This window comes from Artemia sp. Qi Xiang Cuo, chromosome 4 (assembly GCF_049724085.1).
Source record: "Artemia sp. Qi Xiang Cuo chromosome 4, ASM4972408v1, whole genome shotgun sequence".
NCBI classification, from domain to species: Eukaryota; Metazoa; Arthropoda; class Branchiopoda; order Anostraca; family Artemiidae; genus Artemia; species Artemia sp. Qi Xiang Cuo.
The window spans coordinates 54,541,018-54,567,659 of record NC_142797.1 but is presented as its reverse complement, the minus strand read 5'-3'; the positions used below and the strand labels follow the sequence as shown (position 1 = coordinate 54,567,659).

General features: G+C 34.0%; 1 protein-coding gene across 4 annotated transcripts in view; it reads left to right on the top strand.

Annotated features, from left to right (window-relative positions):
- Elo68beta (Elongase 68beta) overlaps window positions 1–26,642 on the top strand; it is a 141,510-nt gene that overhangs the window by 92,211 nt on the left and 22,657 nt on the right. For 2 of the 4 annotated variants that reach the window (XM_089088416.1, XM_089088418.1), the window contains 4 exons: window positions 12,291–12,459; window positions 16,407–16,594; window positions 22,978–23,058; window positions 25,045–25,216. In XM_089088416.1, coding sequence (XP_088944542.1) covers window positions 12,396–12,459; window positions 16,407–16,594; window positions 22,978–23,058; window positions 25,045–25,216 — 505 coding nt within the window. In that variant the 5' untranslated portion in view covers window positions 12,291–12,395. Of the gene's footprint in view, window positions 1–5,256; window positions 5,361–12,290; window positions 12,460–12,888; window positions 13,037–16,406; window positions 16,595–22,977; window positions 23,059–25,044; window positions 25,217–26,642 lie in introns of those variants that run through there. The other 2 variants (XM_089088417.1, XM_089088419.1) reach the window with 2 other exon arrangements.

The window sequence follows — 26,642 nt, the reverse complement described above, 5'->3', positions numbered from 1 at the left end:
TGGTATGTCACTTTATTTGTAAGTCAATACTATGAACTGCAAAATATTTACCAGCAAATTTCAGGGCCCTCTAGAGGGAGAAGGAGTGGAGGTAGGTACTTCAAAATACTTTCTTAGGACATAGCCTACTTTGGTAAATTTTCTGCAGTTTATATTATTGACTTGCAAATAAAGTAAACATACTACTCAATGCCTTATTTTTATGCTCTTTCCAAATATAATAATCATTTTTGTTGCAAATGAATTTTGCTCTGACCCCTATATATACAAATTCAGGGTATATATTTGCACATTAGGGGGTATGGGGGTAAAGTTTATTTCTGATACAAATGAGAGGTAAGTTTAAAGGGCATCAAGTGGTATGTTCACTTTATTTGTAAGTCAATAATATGAACTGCAAAAATTTACCCATACTTTTAGCTTGTAGACCCATCCCTAAAAGTTTCATTTCCCTTACCAAACCCCTTTCCAAGATAGCCAAAAGTAGCTAAAGTAGAATTTTACCATATATATGTCCTTTAAAACACAGGTTAGGAAAAAGAATATTCCAGTAATAAATGCAGGGCCAAAAACATACTCTAGGAAAATAATCCCAAGCTTCCATGTTAGCCCTCTTCTGATTTCTAAGTCTTAGAAATTTGCCTACTTGACAAAATAACATTTTACCTTAATTTTCAGTTATCAGTTTTTTTTCTCTGGTTTTAGTTCTGAAAATACAATTCCTGTTATTTGAAGAGAATTTTAAGCCATATCAAAGGGTTGTTTCTAAATTTAGGAAATGTATTTGCAGATTTTTGAAACCATCTAAATTGGGATTCAGCAAAGTTGTGAACCTGAAAACAGTTCTCTTGTATTTCATTTAATTTTAAGATCTGTTATGCAAGATTTCACTTTCATAACACAAAGACTTTTAAAGTACTTTTGGAAAAATTACTTTAGGCAGTTTTTTAAATTCTGGGAAAGATCAAAGTTCATTGGGGCAGCAAAGTGTAGTCTATCAGATCCCATGTACTTGCAGAAGCTCATATATGGGAACCAGAATTTAGAAATGAGACTACTGCAGCATCAAGACTATTTTGTTGGCTTTAAAGCAAAATAAAAACCTGAATATTTCACTTTAGCTCTGTCAGAACATATTTATGATTTTCCAGACAATTTTTCTTGTTCAATAATGTCTCTTTGATCTCTAAGGACTGTGGTTTAAAGCAAGATTTTTGGGAAATTATTGAAATTAAGAAAATTATATTCAAGAAAATGGCTTTAAATAGAGACACAGGGGAATTTGGGTCAAACTCTATTTACAATTATTTATTAAAGCCAGATAAAGTAAGGTTCATTTCACCTAATGTGAATTACTGCTGTCCAATTGTTAGTTCAAATAATGGTGATGAACCAGAACCAGGAAGGTTGCTTCCAGTATTGCTTTGAAAAAGAAAGAAGTTATTAAACAATACATAGTTATTTTGTTTTGTATATAAGTTATTATTAATAGTCAGTATTTTTTTTGTGACTTATCACTGTCTATTGGAAGGATTTATCCCTATTTGAACTTTTGTTTATTTTCATGGAAAGGCAGTGTGGTCTTCAAAATTATCCATGTCCAATTCATCCACAATGCCATCACCTCTGATTCTTATATCTGTCTCTCCCACCTATAATTACTGAAAATGTCTTTAAAAGGATGAAGAAGCCTTATGAGAACAAGACTGCTAGGCTAGTTAATAGTCACCCACTATTACTCAAAGAAACAGCCCAAATTATAAGTATTGTTAAGCTGAGTATGTCCAGATGACATTGACTTGAAAAGTCATCCTTAGTGACTGGAAACTTGCCCATTTTTAAGAAGGGACAAAAAGACCTAGATAGCAACTACCACCCCATCAGCCTTAGTTTGGTATTTTGCAAGGTTATTGTAATTATAAATGATGTGTTGTTCAGTCATCTAGATAACAGCCAGTTACTCAATAAAAGTCAGCATCAGTTTTGCAAAGGTCACTCAATTAAAACTAACCTCATTGAGTTATATGATTTTGTCACTAAACTCCTTGACAGAGACCTTCCAATAGATATGATTTTGCTAGATCAAGTAAAAATTTTTGACAAGGTGCAACACAACCTCCTGTTACTGAAGCTGAAAATGCATATGGAGTCCATGTTGAGTTTAGAGGTTTGATTGAGGCTTTCTTGCCAAAAAGAACTAAGAAAGTCCTCATAAGCACCAAAAATGGCACCATCTTCTCTGAGCCAGCTGTAGCTCTCAGCAATATTCCACAGGGAACCATCTTAGGGTCTACATTTTTTAGTATTTATGTCAATGATTACTCAACAAATCCAAAGAATCCTCTGATATTATATGCTGATGACTATAAGCTACTAGGGCAGGCCATATGTAATGAAGAATCCTCAACTGTTCAGGAAGACTTCAACATGGTTTTGAGATGGTCTATAGACAGGGGCCTGCAGTTCAATGCATCCCATTGTAGAGTTTTTTGTCTTGGCTAAAATAACCCCAACTAATCATATATTATTGGGAACAACCAATTCAAGGTGGTAACTGAAGAAAAAGATTTAGCTGTTATTATTGACAGGGAGCTTAAGTTCCATAGTTATACACAAGCTCAAGCTGCAAAAACAAACCTGGCACTTGGGCTTATCAGGAAAACATTTACCATCAGGAAGCTGTATGAGGTAAGGAAACTTTGCAAAGGATTAATCCACCCTCATATAGAGTTTGGTGTGTCCCCATTATAAAAGGGATCCAAAGGACTCTTACAAATGTTCAGTGCTAAGCCACCAAACTCATACCACACCTAGAAGAAAAACCTTATGAAGAGTGTCTTATATCACTAAAACTCACAATGCAGGTATACACAAAGGAAAGGGTATATGTCATCATGACATGTAGGTTGCTTGAATATGCTAGTCTAAGTACCATTTTCTCTCCACCCCTCTCCAGTGCTGCCAGCCAGAAACTGCAGGTCCCTGGGAGTCAACAATGTGTGTATCAGAGAATCTATGCTGTTTGCTCTGTGTCACTATGGAATAATCCAAGACTGCTGAATCATTCAACAATGGCATTGATTGTGAATAGACAACTGACAAATGGAATCTAACTTGGGATGTTATTAAACATTGATAAAGTTTACACCCCAGCAAGATTCTCTACAGTAGGTTCAATACCACCTTGTCTCACAGGTCAATGCATTTTAAGCTAATTGGATTTCCTAAATTTTCTTCATAAGTTGATTAACTTGAATATTTCAACTACATAAGCTCAATACTAAAAGTTCAAATGTTAAAAAAACGTCCTAACTAGAGAATTGTCAACTACCAGCTAATCATAACCTACCTAATACTATTTACATCATATCCAAGATTAAGAACCTACTGTCCATGTTTATAAAAGATATACTTTAATCAAAATACTGACATGCCATCTCCAAAAATTTTTAACTTGGTTCATAAATGCAGCAGTTTTGCCAACTCCTGTTTGGTGCCATAATTTTCCATTTGGTTAAATAAACAGCATTAAAATAGTGACATGATGTGTACCAAAATCTGAATCTTGGTTGGTAAATGCAGTGGTTTTACCAACTTGTGCAGTGATTTTACATATTGTATTCAAAACCGACATTATGCTTATTATTGACAAGAACAGTCAGTAAAATGACCACCCAGTTAGTAAAATCTCATGCTCCCCCCTGCCAAACATTTTGGATAGTAACAACCCTGTGAACAAGTACCAGGATGATTAACCTAATTTTGGTTTGACTCCAGTTCCCAGTTCAAAAATGTGTATACAGGGTAGGCTATATGAACTAGCAATTAGTCCTTTCACCCTTTGACTCCCCAAAAAGTATCTTCAGATAATCAGAAATCCTTTATCCTTGTCTGTAACCAAGCCCCTGGAAATAAAGAAGTCTTCCTGTCAGTTAATGACCAGTAATCTCAATTAGAATTCTTAATTATATGGATGCACTGTGTGAAGTGTGGGTACATAGCTTCCTACTGTGTTATGTTTAACACAACAACTTGAGTATTTTAAGCCTTAGCATATCAGAATTTGTTTTTACATCTGGTTCAAAACTGTACTGCCTATTGCTACAAATTTTTAGCATTCAATAAGAATTTTCAATTATTAATTTGTGCCCTAAGGGGCTTATTTCAACTATTGTCTTTGTGCTTCAAAGCTGAATAACCTGCAATTTGTCCTTTTACAGGTAGAAAATTGTTTGTGTATTTAGTTTTTGGTAACATTTATAAATGCTGCAAGTTTTTTTTTAGGGATTGCTTTTGATGTTCAAACTTCACTGAATATAGCACAATAACTATACTTATTCAATAAGTTATTAAAATTTATTGTAATAGGCTATGTTGACCATATGGTTGACTTATGTTCCCATGTTTAGGCAGTGCTATTGACCTGTCTATGATGTTGTTTTTTTTTTTTTTCACATAAATTCCATATGCTCTTGACCTATTTCCAATAACCTGCTTCCAAGTTCTCTTAACCTTTTCAGATAAAATTATGAGGCTTAATTTTTCTTTTTTTTAGTTAGATAAAAAAGTTTTCTAGAATAGATTTAGAGTCAAAATTATATGTTGGGAGATTTTTCAAAAGGCTTTTGATAGACTCAGATAGCCAAAACTTTATAGTAAAAAAATGAAAAATTTAGAAACAGGGCTACAGCACAAGCAATGCCCAAGATCAGGACAAATAAAATCATTACTAGATGCAAGTAAACAAAACCCGAAAACAGCTTTGTGAATAGGCCTACTTACAGAAAGATTATTTCAAGGAAGAACAAAATCTAATCTTCAGAAGATATTAACAGATATTTTAGTTGTCATGAATACTGAGGACTGTGAATCAAAATTAAGAAGTTTACTACATAATGAAAAAACATACAAGAAGCTATCATATAATCCAATAGACTCTTTTACAAATACATTTAAGAACAAATTAAAGTGTTTAAAGGATGAAGGAAAAATTACACCTCAACTTTATTATAAATGCCTGCCATGCATTTGTGCCCTAAATTGTATGGACTTCCCAAAATTCATAAGCCTAACCTACCATTACAACCAATTGTGTCAAGTACAAGGTCACCAACAAGTGTTTTGAGCAAGTGGTTAATGTCAATCTGTAAACCACTTTTGTCTGCACAAATTTCATACATTACGAATTTCTTTGAATTTGGTTGAAAAACTGAAAAAAGTAGAAATTTCTTCAAGTTTTTTTTTTTTGCTTTTAAGCTTCAACATTATATCAGTGTACACAAATATTGATGTAGAAGCAGCCGAAACTCTTCTAGAAAGAAAGCTGTTAAAAAATTTGGAGTTGATTAGTGGCAAAACAGGTTTGGAAGTTTCTGCAGTTATGTATTTAGTAAGGTTGTGCAATAAGTTCTCTTATTTTTTTCAAGTCAGAGGGGAGTTTTTCGAACAAGTAAATGGTTTACCTATGGGGGCCCCTTTATCCCCTAAATTAGCTAATATTTTTGTGGAGAATATTGAAACAATTGTGTTAGATGCATATTTTTAAAACATATTTTCTGGAGCTGGTATATGGATGACATAATTTCAGTGTGGGATTATGGGGAGGAGGAATTAAAAGGATTTTCAGAACATCTTAATTGTTGGGGAGGGGATTTAAAGTTTGCTTTTGAATTAGAAGAGAATGGGAAACTTCCTTTTCTTGATTTTCTTCTTTTAAAAAATGAAAATAGTCTGGATTTTCAAATTGACAGAAAACCAACAAATAACAATAGATTTTTGTCTTATAGTTCCAGTCACGCTTGCCAAGTAAAAATTGGTTTGATTATTTCTTTAACTGACCAAATCTTTAGTATTTGCACTCCAAAATTTTTGAGGAGTTGTCTTTTCTAAGGAAAATACTAATAAACAACATGTATCCAGAGTGGTTAATTAACCAGACTTTTTCAAGAAGAAGAAAAAGGTTTCTAGAGATTTTTAAGGAAGTCTTTGAGAAAAATCGGGAGAAAGATGTTTTTGTTCCTTACCATGTGTACCTGGGCTAAGTGAAAAAACTTAAAAGAATTTTATAGAGTAATGGTCTAAGGATAGCTTTAAAGAGTAATAATACTTTGGGTAGTTTTCTAAATTCTGGGAAAGATCTAACTTCATTGGGGCAACAAAGTGGTGTGTATCAGATCGCATGTACTTGCAGAGCTCATGTGTGGGATATACTAACCAGAATTTAGAAATGACATTATTAGAGCATAAAGATTATATTTCTTTGGCTTTAAAGCAAGATTCTAAGTCTGAGGATTTTACTTCAGCCCTTTCAGAACATATTTTCAATTTTCCAGACCATTTTATTTATTTTTTTTTTTTTTTTTGAGAATGTCTCTTTGATTTCTAGGGGTTGGAGTTTAAAGCCAAATTTTCGTGAAATTCTTGAAATAAAGAAAATCTTATTCAAGAATATTGCTTTGAATCAGGACACAGGTGAATTTGGGCTGAATTCTATCTATGATAATTTATTAAAATCTGACAGAGTAAAGTTCAATTCACCCAATGTAGTTGACCTCTGTCCTAATGTTATATCATTGAAAGCTAATGAACCAAATCCAAGAAGGTGAATGAAGTTAGCTTCTGCCTTTGCTTTGAAAAGAATTAGTGAATTAAACAATATGTAGTTTTATTTTGATTTGGTATGTAAACTTTTTTTTTAAATTGTTTTAGTTTAGTTTTTAGTTCAGTTTTAGTTTTTAGTTTAGTTTACTACTGATGATGGCCACTGTATATGTGACTGAAATATCTGTTGTTTTTTTTTGCATTTCTATACACTGTCTATGGTTTTTTTTTACCAAAATCTGAGAGAGATGAATAGGATTCTTTTTGGAGTTAGTCATTTGAAGTGGGAATTTATCAAGATTCAGAGGCAGGGGAATGGGATTTTTTTAAAGTCAGAGACATAATTTGAATTTTTTTTTCCTTTTTGGGGAAATTCAGAACAGAAGTTAACTCTTTTCTCTTCTTTGGGAAAATTTGGGACAGAAGTTGAATTTTCTTTTCTCTTCTGTGGATAAATTCAGAACTGAAGTTGAACTTTTTTTTTCTCTTCTTTGGAAAAATTTGGAACTGAAGCATAACTTTTTTCTCTTCTTTGTGGACAATTCAGAACTGAAGTGTATTTCTTTTCTCTTCTTTGGAAAAATTCAGGACGGAAGTTGAACTTTCTCTTCTTTGAAAAATTTAGAACTGAAGTTTAACTTTTGTCTATTCGATGAGAAATTCAGAACAGAAGTTGAACTTTTTTCTCTTCTTTGGGACGATTTAGAACTGAAGTTTAACTTTGTTTTCTTTCTTGTTTGGAAAAATTCAGAATCAAAGTAAAACTTTTTTCTCTTCTTTGGGGAATATTCAGAACAGAAATGTAACTTTTTTGTCTTCTTTGGAAAAATTCAAAACTGAAGTTTAGTTTTTTTTTTCTATGGAAAATTTCAAAACAGAACTTGAACTTTTTTTTTCATTTTTTTGGGGGAAGTCAGAACTAAAGTGTAGCTTTTTTCTCTTTTATGGAAAAATTCAGAATAGAAGTTGAACTTTTTCCCTTCTTTAGAAAAAATTCAGAACAGAAGTGTAACTTTTTCTCTTATTTAGGAAAATTCAGAATAGAAGCTGATTATTTTTTTTCTCCTCTTTGGGAAAACTCAGAACAGAATTTGAACTTTTTTCCCCTTCTTTGGGAAAATATTATGTGTCTTACTTTTGAATAAATTCCTATTCACCAGCCTATGAATCTTGATAAACTCCCACTTGATATGACTAACTCTAAAAAGAATCTGATTCATCTCTCTCTGACTTTGGTAAAAAAAAAAAACCTTATCCACCTATTTCAGACTCTAGTACACCCCCTGTGAAAAGGCTCCAGTATACTTTAGAAGACTCTATCGATTTAAATTGAAAATTCTAGCACCATTTTTAAAAGTCAAGAGTAATGGGACAGTAAGGAGCCACCCCGCCCTTCACCCTTTTTCTAAATGCTTCTGATCAAAATTTTGAGTTAGCCATTTTGTTTAAACTCATCCAAATGTCAAATAGCTATGGTTTCGGGTTTGAAGCCCCAGTCCTGGCGGAAAGGGCTGTTAGTTATACTAGCCGCCCATCGTTAACATAAAAGGCTTCTATAGAAGGATTAGTTGTATAAGCTGTGGAGGAGGTTCATTTGATAGGAAATCGAAGTTTATTGTGCCCCTTTTAAGAATCGAAAGCGTTCAAAAAGTGACAAGCCCCCCCTCCTTGTGCCTTTTTTCCCAGATGCATCTTATCAAAATTTTGAAATAGTGATTCTGTTCGAAATGTCCAAAATTCAAATTACTATAACCTAGGGTTGAGAAATCCTCCATAGCCCCAGGGGCAAGGATTGTAACCTATGTAAATTGCCCATTATTAGAATATAAGATTTTTGTGGAAGGAGTGGTCATATTGACTTTGGAAAGGGCTGTTAGTTATACTAGCCACCCATCATTAACATATAAGGCTTCTATCGAAGGCTTAGTTGTATAAACTGTGAAGGAGGTTCATTTGATTGGAAATCGAAGTTTATTGAGCCCTTTTTAAGAATCAAAAGTGTTCAAAAAGTGAAAAGTCTCCCCCCCCCCCCCTTGTGCCTTTTTTCCCCAGATGCATCTTATCAAAATTTTGAAATAGTCATTTTGTTCAAAATGTCCAAAATTCAAATTACTATAACTTAGGGTTGAGAAATCTTCCATAGCCCTGGGGGCAAGGATTGTAACCTATGTAAATTGCCCAATATTAGAATATAAGGTTTTTGTGGAAGGAGTGGTCATATTAACTTCGGAATGGGCTCATTCACGAAAATTGAAATTTCTAGTTCTTTTTTAAGAGTCAGAAGTGATCAGTGATCAACTAGCTAATGCTCCACTTCCCCCAAATATACCTAGAGACATAGTTGCTGGACCGTCCTACTGTGTTCAACAAAATAGCTGTCCTCAAAATTTTGACTTTGTGTTTAGAAAAAGAATGAGCTTGCAAGAAGGACTGCTTAGCCTCCAATCTCTTTTTACTCTTAAAAGATGCACTGAACTTTTAATTTTCAATTGAATTAGCTCCTTTAAAAGTTCCAATGGTATTTCTAGCTATCATAGAGCAGTGCTGCCTATGATATTGATTATATGTTCCTTTGGAAACCTGCATGCAAATAGTTTTTTTTCGTTTGATTGAAACTCCCCCTAAACCTTCCCTAAAAGTTTCACCTTAACACCCTTAGCATTATGAGTTAAGGTGACTTTTGTGGTAGTATTAATAGCATACACATTGTGCTTTCTGGCTAGTTTAAAATCTGCACATTTTACACTTAAAGGTCTATCTTAATGTTGTAAGCTGTTCCTGCAATATTGCTTTGTCACCTTTTAGAAAATCCACATGCTCATAATCTGTTTTGATTTAGCTCAACATCCACCTAAATATTCCTTAAAAGCTTCATCTTAATACTCTTAGCTTGCATAGTAGCAATAGTAGCAGTATGCTCTTAGCACCCATGGTTTCTTTAACACCCGCTGAAAGTTTCAATCTTATGCCATCATCCACTCCTGAAGTCTTTCTGCTATGTCCTCTTGACAACCTGTGTGGGCATTGAGTGTTTCGATTTAGTCCCATACAGTTTCAATGCATTCCAAATTTGTCACCTTAAAATTCTTAGTTTTAATAGAAGCAGTAGTAGAAGGAGCAGTAAAATTAATAGTTGTAGCCTTAGCTTTAGTAGCTGCAGTCGTTTTAGATGTAGTGTTAATAGTAGCAAGAGTAGAAGCAGTAGTATTAGGATGCAAATGTTTCCTTTTAGTTAGTTCAACATCCCCCACAACAAGCCTTGTTAGTTTAAACTTCACACACCAAATTTGTCCTATATATTGCTGTTATGCCGTTTTGACAACCTGCATACAGATTACGTGTTTTGATTCAGTTCACCTTTTCTCCTCAAAATTCCTCGAAAATTTTAACCATCATACCATTAGGCATAGCTGTAGTAGTAGTCACAGTAGTAGCATTAGTATTACTAGTAGTAGTATTAATCGTAATAGCAATAGTCTTAGTAACAGCTGTAGTGTTAACGTATTGCCTTTTGGTCAGTTGAACATCCCTCTCAACCCTCTCTTCAAAGTCCTGGAAGTTTCAACTTAATACAATTAGTCAATGCTGATACGTCCTTTTGATGACCTGTATGTGTATATACGTTTTGAGATTTTCATCTCAATGCTCTTAGCCTTACAAGTTGTTGTAATAGAAGTAGTAGTTGAAGTAGTAATAGTAGTAAATATAGCAGGTTTAGTAGTGTTAGTTGAAGCATGCACATATTGCCTTTTGGTCAGATGTCTCTTTAAGCAGTCTCTGAAAGTTTCAACTTAATAGCCAAATCAATTCTCAAGATAAATTCTTTTGTCAATTTACATGCACCTAGCCTCTTTTGATTTAGTTCAAATTACCCCTCAATATTGTAAATGGAATAGTGTGGTAGTAGTAGTGGTGGTAGTTGTAATTGTAGTGATAGCATACAAAAATTGGCTTTTTGATCATCTCCCTTATCATTTAATGGAAGTTCCAAATTCATATACTCAATCATTCCTGAGTTATGTGCTTTTGACAAACCATATACACATAACGTGTTTTGATTTACTTCTACACTCTGCTTAACATTCTCTGAAAGGTTAACCTGAATGCCTTTCGTCTTTATTGGAAAGTAAAGTTCAAAATACCTATTTTTCTTAATAACATATATTTGACTCTTAAAAGGACACTAGAACTTTTGACTTGCTATCAAATAAGCCCTCTATCATTCGAAGTTCATGTAACCACAAGTTCTATAAAAACCTTATTTGCCCTGGGGCATAACTTACATCCCTTGACCCTGGGCTCTGGGGTTATGTCCACCCTGAAGACATTGTTGTATGCTCTTTGGACTATTGTGAACAAAACGGCCATCACCCAATTTTGATTGGATGCGTTTGGGGAAAAGATATGCCAGGATGTCAGGGAGGGGGGGCTAGTTGCCCTCTGTCACTTTCGACTTTTAAAGAGAACTAGAACTATACATTTTCAATCACATGGGCCTCCTATAAGGTTCAAATAACCGCTCCTTCCATAAAAACTTCCACAATCCTTGCGCCCAGACTCTGGGGGGGGGGGGGTTCTGTCAACACCAATGGCCTTGTTGTGTGATTTTTAAACTATTTTTTTAACAAATGGCTATCTCAAAATTCTCATCAGATGTTTGGGGAAAATATGACATGTGTGTGTGCGGGGGGGGGGGGGGAGATCAGCCCTCCGATCACTTAGACTCTTTGAAAGGGCATTAGAACTTCTGATTTCCAATCCAATGAACCCCCTCCGAAGTTTATACGACCACCCTTTCTATAAAAAACCTTATATGCCCCAAGGGCATACTTACGACCCTTGCCCTAAAGGCTGTGGGGGGGGGAGGGTTCTTCATCCTCAAAGATATATAATTTCCAGCCCTTTTAACTACGTTGAACAAAATGGTCTCAAAATTTTGATATTATTTGTTTGGGGAAATGATAGGCGTGTGAGGGGGCCTGGTTGCCCTGCAATCACTTTTGACTATTAAAAAGGGCACTAGCCCTTTCAGTTGACAATTGAATGAGCTTTTTTTGAAGTTCCAATCACTTTTGACTATTAAAAATGATATTAGCCCTTTCAGTTTCCAATTGAATTAGCTTTTTTGAAGTTTCTATGACAGTTCTGTATGAAGTGCTCTGGTCTAAAAAAAAATAATACATTCTGTCCACATTGCTCTTTGCTTAGGCAGTTCTATTGCACTGCCATTATAATTATTTTTGTTCAGTTATGCTGTCTTTTCAAACAGAACATTTGTTTTCCTATATAGTCTTAGCAAAAATATGGAGAGTATGAAACAGTTTTAGCATGATCTTATTATTTATTTTATTTATATTCTGCTCAAACCAATATCAATATGATGTAATTAGATAGTATATGTCAGTGTAGAATCTGACAAGTAATCCATTATGGACCTATAACAGGAAAAGCTATTATGCATTATAAGTTCTTGATAGTTGTGAAATACCCGAGGGATGCTCAGATTAAAAGTAGAATCACATTATTATTTTGTAATGTTAAAATTGCTTATTTTGGTATCAGTATTTCAGGGTTTCAACTTATACTTGAATTTGCAATGTTAAATTGCTTTTTTTCTACGTTAAAATAATTGTCCATGAGTTGTTGGAGCCAAAATTTCTAATCTCATTTCAATAAGCTCCTTTTTTAAGGTATCCAGATCTGAAGTAGAATATTGCTTATAGACTTGCCCATACAGTCTTTAGAAGCTGCATGACTCTCAAGCACTTGAAAAGGATAAAGAATCTTGCATCAATATGTTTTTGCTACAATACTACAAAAAATTGTCTGACTTCTACTCTTGGAGTATGAGTATAGCAGGTAGACGTATCATTTTTACCTTCTTTTTATGCCAGTGTCTTTTGTTATTTTCTTGCTGCTTAATTCTGAACTTTCCTTTCTTTAAACACTCTATTGTACAAATTTTGGATTTCTTAGAAAAATTTGATGCACAAAAAAACACAATTTACAAAGCTTTTTGCCTTTCAATGTCCATTATTGGAAATGTTTATATTCGAATCTTGTTGAAGAAAATCTTTTTAAGGTGTCCAGTTCTCTTTTGTTGCTCGAAGGCCAACAAATCTTTTTTTTTGAAGGATAAGGCTCCTTCATTCATCCTAGCTTAGTGCACCTATAGAAATAAGCATTTAGGTGACATTATCTTTTCATAACGAAGTCACAGTGTGAAGAGTAGTTACCATGCCATCTAGAATTTACTTGTTTACTTGTAGAATTTACGTTCATAACGAAGTCACAGTGTGAAGAGTAGTTAACATGCCATCTAGAATTTACTTGTAATACCTGTTTCCTGAAGCCATAAAATATTCATAGGAAGAAGGCTATTTTCTGTTACAGAACTGGAAAAAAATGTAGCATATACAAGTAAATGTGATTCAAGGTAAGCACATTGAGCTAATGGATGGTATATACATAAAATGGACAATAATTTCAAATTGAATTTGCAGTAGTCCCTCATAACACAATTGTTCTTATAGATAACAGAAAACCCTATAGGTATTGCTCTCTTAATCAGTTTCCCATATCAGTGAAATTCATATCTGACCTGATGTCCGTGGTAGGGTGGGGTTTCTAATCGACTTTGCTCTGCAGTCCATTCTTTGCAGGGAAGGGGCTGAATAAATTCTTGTGAAAATACGGCTGGAATAATAGTAGAAAAATACGGCTGGGTCTGAACATGGACACTATGCCCATAATTGTATTTCAAAGCTTTCCTGCCATAAAAAAACATTTACATGTAAAATTAAAATAAGTAGCAAGATAATAAATTGAAATATCAGGGTTTCATCAAAATTAATGATTAAAACATGCACAGTATCTAAGTTACCAAATGCTACTGTATAAGTAAGAGAACTTGATTGTGGTTGCAGTGGTAGCTGCCACCTAGTAAAAGACAAGCATGGACCATAGTAATCAAAAATAGTTCCCCCCCCCCAAAAAAAAAGGTGTTTGACCAAAACCCAAAGCAGGGCCGTACCCAGGATTTTCGTTTGTGGAGGGGGGGGGGGCACAAAAAATTCTTTCTGTGGTTTTAGTCTAACGGTCAACCGTGAAGACCGTCACTCCGCCCCTGGCGAACGAGGTCGTGCCCACTAGGCATACTATTGTATCTGTAAGTTTTTTTTATATATATATATATATATATATATATATATATATATATATATATATATATATATATATATATATATATATATATCGTATTAGAAAACCAAGTATTTAAGTATTTATTTGCATAATATATCGAGCCGATCAAGAGTTTTTGTCAAGTAAACTAACTACCTACAAAACGAAATCTAAACGATGATTTTTTTTATTTTTTTTTCCTGCAAAAACTTCTATGACTTTTTCGTGGCAGACATCAATGTCTCTATGGATGGCGAGCAGGGCTAAACCACTCAGCCTTTCTTGTTCCTTTGAATTTCTTAGCCAGGTTTTTAACCGTCTAAGTGTAGAGTAGCTTATTTCCGGAGTAGTATTGCTGATAGGCAACGTTGCAAGGACAATCAATAGAAGAGAAGTATTTGGAAAGAGGGTGGAGTCGCATTCGTGAATAGAAGATACAGCACAAGAAGGCCTTTCTGTGATAAAAAGTTTTTCACATTTGCTGCGCCAAAGCTCAACCTCTTGCTTCAAGCAGTCTGGCTCGGGAAGAATATCACCATATGGCTCAAGCAAAGACTCAAGCAAAGACTCAAACTTCACGGTTTTGGAATCAACTGACACAATCTTCGAAGGGACAAGGATACTGAGATGAGACAACAGATTCTGGTGGAGTTCGAAGCGTTGTTCAAGCTCCGATATAAAGTGGCTTAGAAAACGAATAAACAGTGAGGCTCTCTAGTGAGTAAGAAGATCATGATTGTCAAGATGAGATTTCCTTCCACCTCTTGTTCTTGTGTGAGTCATCTCAAGCCCTAACGTAATTGCAAAAGACTGAGCTTTGTCGAAATGAGGAGCGAAGGTAGCGACAGAATCTTGTCGCCTTGTCATTTTTCTAGAAAGAACAGTTTTTACGTGTCTACAAGCTGTAGCCAAGTCAACCGACTGAAGAGTCATGCACAAAGACAACGTCAGACAAAAAAGTTCATTTACGACATGGAGACACATAATGAACTTTGATTGGTTCATAACGTCCATCATTTGCGACGCTTTCTTAGACATTTTTGTGTTGCTGCACATTTCCTTTCATTTTTTGAATTGCTCTTCACTTAACAAAGTCAGAAACTAAAATGACAAAACAAACTGTTTTGTGACTCCTTTATCTTTCTGTTTCACAACTACAAGTTCTGCAACGTATGACCCACTGACTGCAATAGATTGGTGATTTTCAAGGTTATTGTTTGCAAAAATTTTTTTATATCCATTTTTATTACTTTTGAACGATTCGGGCAAAATTTTCGGGGGAGGGGGCAAAACGGGTAGCTCCCTCCCTGGGTACGGCCTTGACCCAAAGTACCTCATTAGGATCGTCTTGGCAGAAACCCTATACTGGGAACTTACAGTACCTTGGCTTGAACAACAAGAAAAATTCCTTTTTTGCATGGAAATCACTATCAATGGCCTCTTTTTTTCTCCAGCTAGCAGGGAACTGGAACATCATAGAGAGCTGTTTAAGGGATTATTTTATATACGAAAGAAATTGTTTCATATACGTGCTATTATAATTAACAAAACACAACATTCAAAATAAAATCACCCTTTCGAAAAAAAAAAATGTATTTTTGCATGTAAGATGATGAAATAGTTTAAACAGTGTCTTAGTTTGTTCGTTACTAGTTCCTGCTAAAAAAAAAAAAGTGTGTATATTGTGTTGTTTAAGTTTAATTACAAGAAAAATATTGTGTCTTATCTCACAAGACTGATTTCCCCCTATTTATATGTTAGCTGTAAATTTTTTAGTTCCTAATGACACAGTCTACTAGAACATTTTTTAGCACCTACCAATTTTAATCATTGATGTTTACTTAACACTTACTAATAATTATACTGAATAGCGACTTATCAAGTATAACGTCTTTTCACCTTCTACCTATGTCCAATTTAGATTTGATTTTCCTCACTTTAAACTCCTAGCCTCCTCCTCGTCACATTCCCATTAACTGCTCTCCAATCCAAATTCCTGATTTCATATGGATTTTATGTATGCATCTCAAATGATAGTTATAGCTTGTTTTTGGTCTGCTTACGAGATAAATAGCTATGCAATACCATTGATTCATTACCTAAATAATTACCAGATAATATTGAAAAATCATTGCTCAAAGAACAATGCTTTCTCATTGTTTTCAACAAACCAAATTCTAGAGATTAAGAGCTGTTTTTGTCTTTCTTAAGTTTTGGCAATGTCATTAGAAGAGTTACTTGATGGCAGTGTCTCTCAATACTTCTTTGTGTCAATGTTGCTAAACATTTCATATACATCCATCAAAGCAATTCTGGTTTTTGGTTAAATTGACACTTTAAACTGAAAGAAGATGAAGGACTTCGTGACGTCATTGACGAAAGTCTTGACGGACTAACTGAAAAATATTGCTAATTCAGTGGAGAAACTGAAAAAAAAAGTCCAGCAAAATTGTTAAAAACATCTTTGAAAAGTATTTTAGCAATATCAAAAAACCTAAAAAAAATAAATTTTAAGTCCAAACCAGGTTTCATTTGTCTTTGTTCACCTTCTTGGTGGATACAATGTGATACCTGTCATCTTGAACTAGATGTCTTTATTAATCTTTTGTTTCCTTTAATTCCAGACCCAAGAGTTGAATCATGGTTTCTTATGCAAAGCCCATGGCCAACATTAGCTATAACATTGGTGTATCTTCTTGTTGTTAGTTATGGACCAGAGTATATGTCTACACGTAAGCCGTTTTCACTGAAATGGTTGATGGTGGTGTATAATCTTGCTATGAGTGTACTAAACCTGTATATTGGTTATGAGGTATGAGTTGTGGTGGGCTTTGTTTCTTTTTCGATATATCTTTAATTTTTACTTATAATAAACGCTTGGTAGTAGTTAAATGGCGATGGGTAGATAGATATACGGTAGATATCTTTGCTGTGCAGCAGTTCTACTGGTGCTAATTTTGGCTTATTTAAAATTCTATCTTGTGCAAGGTTAATAAAGTCATTGCAAGCTTGGTCGTGTCTTTTTTGTTTCAAGTTTTAATTATATTTTTTAATAAGTAACAATGTGTTTATTTAAAAAAAAAAAATATATATATACATCATCGATTCCCTGAAGCAATGCTTGTGCGGTAGAAAACCCACCTAATAAATCAAAAAACCAAGAAACCAAAAAAGAAAAAAAAAAGAAAAAAGAAAAAAAAAGAAATAGAAAAAAAAAAAAAAAAAAAAATAATTAGAGCTCAACTTACCGGACCCGAAAACCAACGAACCTCCAAACAACACCCAACAAAATTTTAATAATTATAATCATATTCAGCTGCAACTAAACCCTCCTCAAAAACAAAACTTAAGTGGCGTGGAATAATCCATTCAAAATATACACATCAAAACAATGGTTCTTTAGCGACTTACGAAAATCCTGCAAACCCCCAACATTCCTCAAATGCTCTGGCAAACTCTCCCAAACTAACGGAACAACATGGCGAATTGAAAACCTAGACCTAGACGTGACCATAGCTGGTCTTCGCACCAACTGAGAAGATCGTGTCAAATGATCGTGAGTAGTAGACTCAAGACTAAACATTCCTGAAAAACATGATGGTAACTCCGAAGCTAAATATTTAAACATAAACAGAGCATTATAGAATACACATATTCCTGCCAACGGTAGAATTTTATACTCGCGGTAAAGATGCCTCACCGATGCAGATAGGTCAATTTGATTACCATAAAGAACTCTAATTGCCATATTCTGTGTTACACAGAGCGGATGGAGGTGAGTTACGAATGTTTTCGACCAAACCATACAACAGTAAATGAGATATGGGTGAACCATAGAAAAATACAACATTCTCAGAATTTCACACGGAAAAAGATACCTAAGTTTACCCATAATACCAATATTACGAGACAATTTGCTGTTAACAGATGCAATATGGTCTTTAAAACTAAGGCTTTCATCAATTATAACACCAAGGTATCTAGTACTAGTAGATCTTACAATAGTATGGTGCCCTACTTCTATATTATTAATCCATGGATAATGTCCAGTAATTCTACCATAAATCAAAAAATTCGACTTATTATGATTCAGTTTCAATTTATTTACTCGCATCCACTTTTCAATCGAAGAAATACCTTGTTTCAATATAGTCATCAACTCATTTTCAGTTCTAGCAGCTACGGTGAAATGGGCATCATCAGCAAAACATGGTAGAATTCCCTTAGTACCGTAAGTATCAAGGTCCAAAGAACAAGACACATTACTTGAAGCTCTACAAAGGTCATTAATATAAACCAAAAACAACAAAGGGCCCAAAACTGAACCCTGTTGTACTCCAATCGAAATATATTAAATTTTAGATGTAACTACATCCATCACGACATACTGAGTCCTTCCACTAAGAAAACTAACTATCACATTTAAAAAATCACCACGTATACCACTACTATATAGCTTTTGAACTAGTATATCATGATCAACAGAGTCAAATGCTTTAGTAATATCCAAAAATATCGAAGCTATCTTCAGACCCTTGTCTAAAGCATCATTAATAAAAGTTGTTAAAAACAAAACTGCATGCTCTGTAGAATGATGACTACTAAACCCAAACTGACTAGAACTAAAAAATTGTCTTTTTTCGAAAAAACGTACCATCCTACTATGAATCAACTTTTCAAACACTCTAGAAATAAATGGCAGTAAAGAAATCGGTCTATAATCACTAAAACAATTCTTATCCCCTCCTTTAAATATCGGGATAACATTCGCGCACTTTAGACAATCAGGAAATATTCCAGCTTTTAAACAATTATTTATCAGTCCTAAAAAATGACTAGATATAACAGGTAAAATCGACTTCAAAACCTTCAACGAAATAAAATCGCCTCCTGATGCTCCATTTTTCATATTATTTATAACATCAAATAATTCATCAATAGTTACAGATTTAAGGTACGCAGACACATCACAATCTTCAGGTAGGAACTGACGAAAATCTCCATCTTGATCAAATACTGGCACCGATGATGACACACGCTGCCCAATAGTAGCGAAGTGATTACACATCTCATCTGCAACATTATTATTCATTCCCATTTTATCTGGACGGATCAAGACGCTACCAGGGCAAGTCACCGACTTAATCAATTTCCAAGTCTTACTCGGGTTACCCTCAACTTTTTTAAATTTAACCTTATAATATTCTACCTTAGCCAGTCGGAGTGCAGCATTTAACCTACTATTATAAACTCTATATATTACTTTATCATGAGGATCATTGCTCCTTGTTGACAACTTATATAAAAAACCTCTTCTATTAACTGACTGTAACAAACTCTTTGTAATCCAAGGTTTATTCGGAGACACCCTTCTCTTCTGTATTCCTGACACTTCACAACATTCCAAAAACGTATCCTTAATCTTACCATACCAAAGCTCAAACTTCAAATTTAAATCGAATTCTTCTTGTAAAAATTTAAAGTCTAACTGTTCTATCCTAAGCTTAAATATTGAAATAGTATTTGAATCAACTATTAATTTCTTAGGCTTAGGGCGAGCATCACAATTAATATTAATATTCTTAAATATACCCGGAACTAATATAGCCAAACCAAAGTGATCCGAAACATCATTTAACACAACACTCGACGAATTATGGGGAACATTCAAAAATACATTATCAATTAGAGATGAAGATGAATCCGTCACTCTAGTACAAATATTTACAGCAGGATGCATCCCATAACCTAACATTAAATTCAAAAAATTCCGGGCTTTTAAATTAGATGCTAACACATTCAAATCACTGTTAAAATCTCCACACACAAAACACGGTATGTTCTTACGAGTTAGAAGGTCCATTTGTTTCTCTACTAATTCTAAAAAAAAATCTACACTAGCTGAAGGGGGGCGGTACCAAACAGCAATAAAAAATAGGTCACCATTCTTATCAACCTCCGTAACAAAACACTCAAAAACCATCTCTTTATTAACAGACAAATCATCCCTAACCTTCACATTCAAAGCAGTTCTAATATACAGGGCAAGTCCTCCATGCTGATGGTGAGTACGGTTCTTAACATACATATTATAATCTAAAATATCCAATAGTCCAGAATTATTATTCATTAACCATGTTTCAGTAAGTGCAAGAATATGAAAATCAGATAGCATACACAGCTCCGACAAATAATCCAATGTACTATTTAACCCCTGACAATTCAAAAGAAAAATGCCAAGTTTATCCGGTGCCAGTCTAGTATGTAAATCAACTGGGCACTTATAATTAACCTTCGGAAAAACCCCCATCATCTACCCCCATATCAAAATCCCTGTGAAGTACCCCTAATCCTAAATCTGAAACACTCAATGGATTATTCTCAAGCCAATCCAAACGATCATTACGAACAATTACCATTTTTTATAAATATATATATATATAAAAAAGAAAAGGAGGGTAGTTGCAACCAAACCTAACCAACTGAATAACTTACTATAACTCGGAGGGTCGGTGGTCCCGTTTCCAACGTAATCGAAGCTCCAGAAAAAACACAATATAACCTAAAAATAATAAGAAACATATTAACAAAATAGTATAAATAAACAAACAAATACAAAAAAAGTGAAAAAATTGACACTAACACTAACCTGTCACAATACAGGCTTACTGTTTCCATTACTGAATTCCAGAAAATTATAATTGAAGAAAACACAATGCTCTACCTGTGTCTACCACTTACCCATTCTAAATTCTAAAAAAAACTAAATAAATGAGGAAAAAAGAAAAACTTTTCATTTTTTTTCCATAAACACAAATACAAAAAAAAAAAAAAAAAAAAAAAAAAATATATTAAAAAACACTTAATTCACCATTCATGATATAACCATCTATTGGTCACATAACTCAGGGATAGGCTCATCGTAACCAAATTTTGCCGCCACACCACCACGGTCGATCTGTATATATGGTGAAACTGTATTGGAAACCCATGATGAAACTCCTATAGCATTTAATCTAGATTTCTTTGCATACAACTTCCTTCGAGCTTCGCGAACTGATATTGGTGCATCATCGCTAACAGATACATTTCTATGGTGTCCAATAACTTTTCCTTTTAATTTCTTTCCGTTCTTAAGCACACTGACCTTCGCATCTTGAGAACCAACATCAACTTTAAAATACGGTTGCTCCTTACTGACACCACCAACAACTCGAAACCTCGGGACCATGGACAGACCTAGACCCTCCAAACACAACTGGTCAAAAAACGTTTCGGCTTGGGTAGTATTTTCGCAGGGAGCATTCCAAACGATAATATTCGTCTCTGTATGCCGATACTCAGATGCCATAAGCCGACGAGACAGATCTGCATTCCCGGTTTCATACTTTTTCGTTGCACTAGCGATAATTGACATTTGATTTCTTAAGTTTTGAACATCAGATTCAAGCTGTGTAACACGTGAATTCGTAGTATTAACTTCTGATTTTAGCTCAGACTGTGTATTTTCCACTGATACCATACGATTTTCTAACATTTTTATACTATCGTTTATAGAGTCTAGTTTTTTACCATTTTCAGTAAGTATTGTTAGCATCTTGGCAAAATCATCCGCCAGGGTCTTCAGTGAAGCGACATCGTTAGTCCCTTCAGATGAAACGGTCGAATTCAACAAACTGTTCTCAACAGACTGGGATCCTACTTGGACAGTTTTAGCAATTTTCCTTTTTCGCCCCATGGCAAGTGCAAATAAAATAAAATATGTAATCTCTCTTACCTATTTTGGAACCTATAATTTATCCACGTCGATGCGGACGTGCAGTTTGCTAAGCCACCGTTAATTTGGGCACGGCTAACAACCCTATCTCCTGCACCGACAATTTCCAACAGCGATTGAATACCGACGCTACCTCAGGAATCACAGCCAACTTTCAGGAATACTCTGTAGCGTTTGCAAAATTCAACTAATCAAATATTTGCATTTCATTCCATTCCTCAGGGCAAGCGGTAAAGACACCTGAACTACTGCTCAATCCGAGCTTGATTCATTGATTTTGGCCTATTTTCTTTTTTGTCATAATTAAATGACGTAATCCAAGGTGTATAATCCCAAGCCAATTCAATGTTTCGCAATATCTTCACTGTCTAACAAATACACTTTTTACAAACCAATTAAATTCAAAGTAAATCCAATTTGCGTCCTCACAGTTCAAAGGCTCAAATAGCTATAGAAGAGTATAAGAATTGTTGTTGTTTTATGTTTGAGATTCTGTATTGATAAGTTTCAGAACAATATTTAAATTTAACATCAAATTCAAATTGTCGATTTTCAGTATTAGGAGTTGAATTTATTCCTTTTTTTTTTTGTCCGGTTGCCCTCAATGGAGAATATTCATGACCGATTTTGCGTATCAATTCTCAGTGGCTATAGAGTATTATGAATTATTCGTAATCTTAACTTTGGATTGTCTAATTGTATTTCAGTATTTTATTTGACAATTTGCCTGGAAATTATATGTAGTGAGAAATCTCTGACCTTGTTGAGATTGTATATCTGGTAAAATAACAAAAACTGTCCATAAATCACCATTTTTTCTGGAAGTCGTCAATGTCCTCCGAACTAATAATAGTATAGGAATTTCCCTGTCTTTGTGCAGGTGTGTGGGAATGATACAGAAAAATTTCCTACCAGGTCTTCCAAAGGTCAATCGTTTCTTTATTCTGGTTAAACAACGCCGAAGGGATGACTTTCTAGGACCCTCCCTCCCTTTCTCAGGATTTTCAATTCCTAGTTTTTCGGTCTTTTCGTAAATAGATTTCAGTATGAGAGTTTGACAACTTTTCTATTCGAAATCACTTTCCATATCACAATTATTAAGGTATTATTAAGGAATTAAACTTCAGTACTTAAGGAGTTTATTATTAGGGAAAATTAACTCGATTATTAAGGAATCAAAAACGCAGCTTTCGAACCTGTTACAAAGGTAAAACAATTGGTGCTTCTGCGACTAATAGTACCAGTGTACTTTTTGCCACAGTAGTTTCTATTTTCGTAATTTTATTTTTAATATGTAAATTTTAATAAGAACTTTGACAAAAATAGTAAACGTATATTGGAATATTTTTTTCAACCTGTCTTCTGATGGCTTAATGACAGAAAAGGAAAAAAGTTATAAATAATATTTCTTTTTACAGCTTGCAGTCTCTTCCACTGCACGAGGCTACAATTATTATTGTCAACCTGTAAATTACAGTAATAATGTATATGAGCTCAGGGTAAGTGCTATATTTCTTATTAATATCGAGTCAGTGTAATCAATCTAAGGGGGGTAGTCATAGTTGGAGTGTATTGTTGTGTGGGTTTGATACTTTCTGTAAAGCAAATCTTACCAAACTTCACGTTGTAATTTTATATATTTGTGCAATATACCACTCAAAATTAACAGTTTTGGTATTTAGGATTATTCTCCTAAGTGGTTCTATTAGTTAGTATAGTAACATCCTTGGATGATTCTGACCGCAACAAAGTGTAAAATGTCCACTCTTTACTTAAACGTAAGCCAATGTGGTTTTAGTAGTCATTGTAGCAGTAGCAGTTGTAGCAGTAAAAAGTAGTTTGGGGATTAGTATTCTTAATGGGAGCAGTAGTAAGAGTTACAGTAGCAGCTTTAGTTGCAGTAGGAGCTCTCGTGGTATAATTATTAGAAGTAGTAGCTGTAGTACTGTATGGGCAGTTGTACAAGTAAGAATAGTTGTGGTAAGAATAGTTGTTGTTGTAATGGTCATTGTGGAAGTAGTTATGCTAGGTGTAGTCTTGGAAGAAGTAGTGGTGGCAGTAGTAGTTGTAGTAGGAATAGGCGTGCAGTAACAATCTTAGTTTGCAAATTTTATTTTTCGGGTTGTATACTTTTCACACTGTTAATTTGTCTAAGATTTCAAATTGTAACTCAGTTACCAGTGACGATACTGTATAATCGGTCCAATTAACTTCTGATTATAGAAAGTATTGGTTATAATCATTTAGGCTTACTCCCTAATTGTGGAAGGACGTATCATTTTCGCCTGCGCTGACCGTTGAAGAATAATCTAAGGAGCAAGAATGAGTGTGGCTCCTTCACATGCGAGGCTCACAAAATAATTTTTAAAGTATCGAATCCTCGTAAGAAGCTCCGTTTTCTACATGTTACGCTATTTTGAGGTGAAAGTGAGTATTATTTTGTAAAAGGAGCACGTATTTTGGGAAAGTTCTCTCTAAATCCAAATTGTAGTTTGAAAACAGATTGGATACTTTTCTTCATTGAGTTCAGTTTAAGCAAAGGCTATTCCTATAGGCTGAACATCAAAGAATTAAGATGAGTTGAAACATATACTGGAGACTACTTCAATATCCCACTTTAGGTTTCTGTTTCTTGATGCCAAAGAAAATTAAGGACATATCTTTGATCTAATCACAAACTTATAATCACAGGGTTGGATTCCTTGTGATTTGTTGAGGAAGAGGGGGGAGGGGGCTCTAATATGGTATCTTTGCTTTTAGAATTTTTCTTTAGGCCTTGACGGCAGGTGAAAAATAATCTTTTTTGCAGTTCTGTATATGCCAACTTTTATTATTCTTTGGATTTATGGTATCCTATATTGATTCAACAGGAATGCACTGTAAAATCATGGTTGTCCCCAGGTATATGTGGACAGATAAATTGCATTTATTCACCTGTAAGGAAACGACGAAGTGTTAAAAGTGCATAATTATTGGCTAGTCACCAAAACGTATCGAGTATAGTTCATGAGTCAAAATTAAGATACATCGTATATAAAAAAAAAAACGAATGCCTAAATGATGCTTTTTAAAGTTTCAAGCGCAAGATAAACTAATGGACAAATCAAATTTTTTTTCTTAACACGTTTTTATCTCAAAATTCATGGTGCCTGGCTGCTAAAAAATTAGGGCTGGATATGTCAAGTGTAAACCATTTACCTAGGTTTTTACCCTTGAGTTGTTAAGTTGCAAAATCGTTTTTGATGAGTTGTTTGAGGTTGTAAAGGTACCGGATGGGTTCTACAACTCATCCCTGATTTTAGGAGCCCCTGCAAAACGCGGACGTCCACATTTGGCAATGGGCATAACCCAGTGGTGCCAGTAGGATTTAAGGAATCTACTGGCTCCTTAAATGAGCCACCTTTTTCTTAACCTTTTTCCAGCTTGAATGATCCAAATAGAGAATTTATTTTCTGAGCATTGGCTAAAGATGTTTTTTCTTACAGATTGCAAGTGCCCTTTGGTGGTATTATTTTTCTCGACTAATAGAAATGAGTGATTCTTTGATTTTTATATTGAGGAAGAAAACTAGTCAGCTGTCTTTCCTTCATATTTATCATCATTCGACCATGTTTCTTCTTTGGTGGATTGGTATCAAATGGGTAGCGGGGGGATCAGGTGAGATTCGTTTTGTTCTGTTTGTGTTTTTATTAATCCTTTTAGATTAACAATTTGCAAAACTTAGCGCACCAAGTCTGACACACCTAAATTACCTTTTTTAAGAAAAGAGAATTTAAGATCTATTCACTTTATATATATATATATATATATATATATATATATATATATATATATATATATATATATATATATATATATATATATATATATATATATATATATATATATATATATACTAACAAAATATGATGGAAGTGTTTTGTTGATATTCCTTGAACAGTAGCCTTTGGTTACTGTTTTATCTATTTTGCATATATAAATAGATAAGTGACCCGTAAAGCTAATTGAGACAGTAGCTTAAATCAACCTAAAAACAGAATAAACAACAAGACATGTAAGAAAATGACGTAAAAAGTTTAGAAATTATATATAAAGAGAAAAAAAAATTACTAGAACACCACACAATTCCAATGAAGGTGAGTCTACCTAATGATGAATGAATTCCGATAATTACAAAGTGTCTTCAGATATAAGATTCTGACAAACCGAAATAATCTTTTCATGCTAATTTCCTACGTATAAATTAGGTTGATCCGACTAAATTGAATTGAAATATGAGCAATTGTTTTAAAAAGGCTTTTGATATAACTATGATTTATATATATATATATATATATATATATATATATATATATATATATATATATATATATATATATATATATATATATATATATATATATATATATATATATATATATATATATATATGCTATCTTTGCAAAAGTGTCTTGGCTTCTTGAATTGGCTTTTACATTTTCAAAGTTTATTCACCCATATCGACTTGGTAAGATCAAAATTTTTGGTACTTTAATTGCCAAATTACTTGAATTTTACATTATCAAATATAACTTTGTATGCTCATAATTCTTGGTAAGCTAATCACCAAGGTACAGGTAAGTCAGTCACCAAGTTACCTACCTAAATTGGCAATTTCAAAGTTCTTGTACGTTAAGCTGGTCGAAATTACACTTTCTTCTTCTTCTTCCATTTTGATATTATCAAAGAGGCTACAACCTTTTTTTAGTCAAACTATCGGAAAAAGTGATTAAATCTGTAATGGCCCTCATCCCTGTTTCTGTTTTTATAGATCATTTCTTTAGTGTTTTTTTGTTTTTTTTTTTTTTTTTTTTTTTTCTGAAGCTTTTTAGGAGTACAAATCAACTACTGACTATATTTGTTTTTATCAAACTCTATATTATGCTGTGGAAGACCAAATAAATGCTCTACAAGAGCTGGCCACTCATTTTCTTTTTTAAACGTAAGGGGTTAGGTGTTTCTGGTCCTTTCTAGACTGCTGTTTTGTGTTGTTGGAGGCTAACATCTAAATTTTGTTTGGTTCCTCCCACTGGTGGATCCAGGG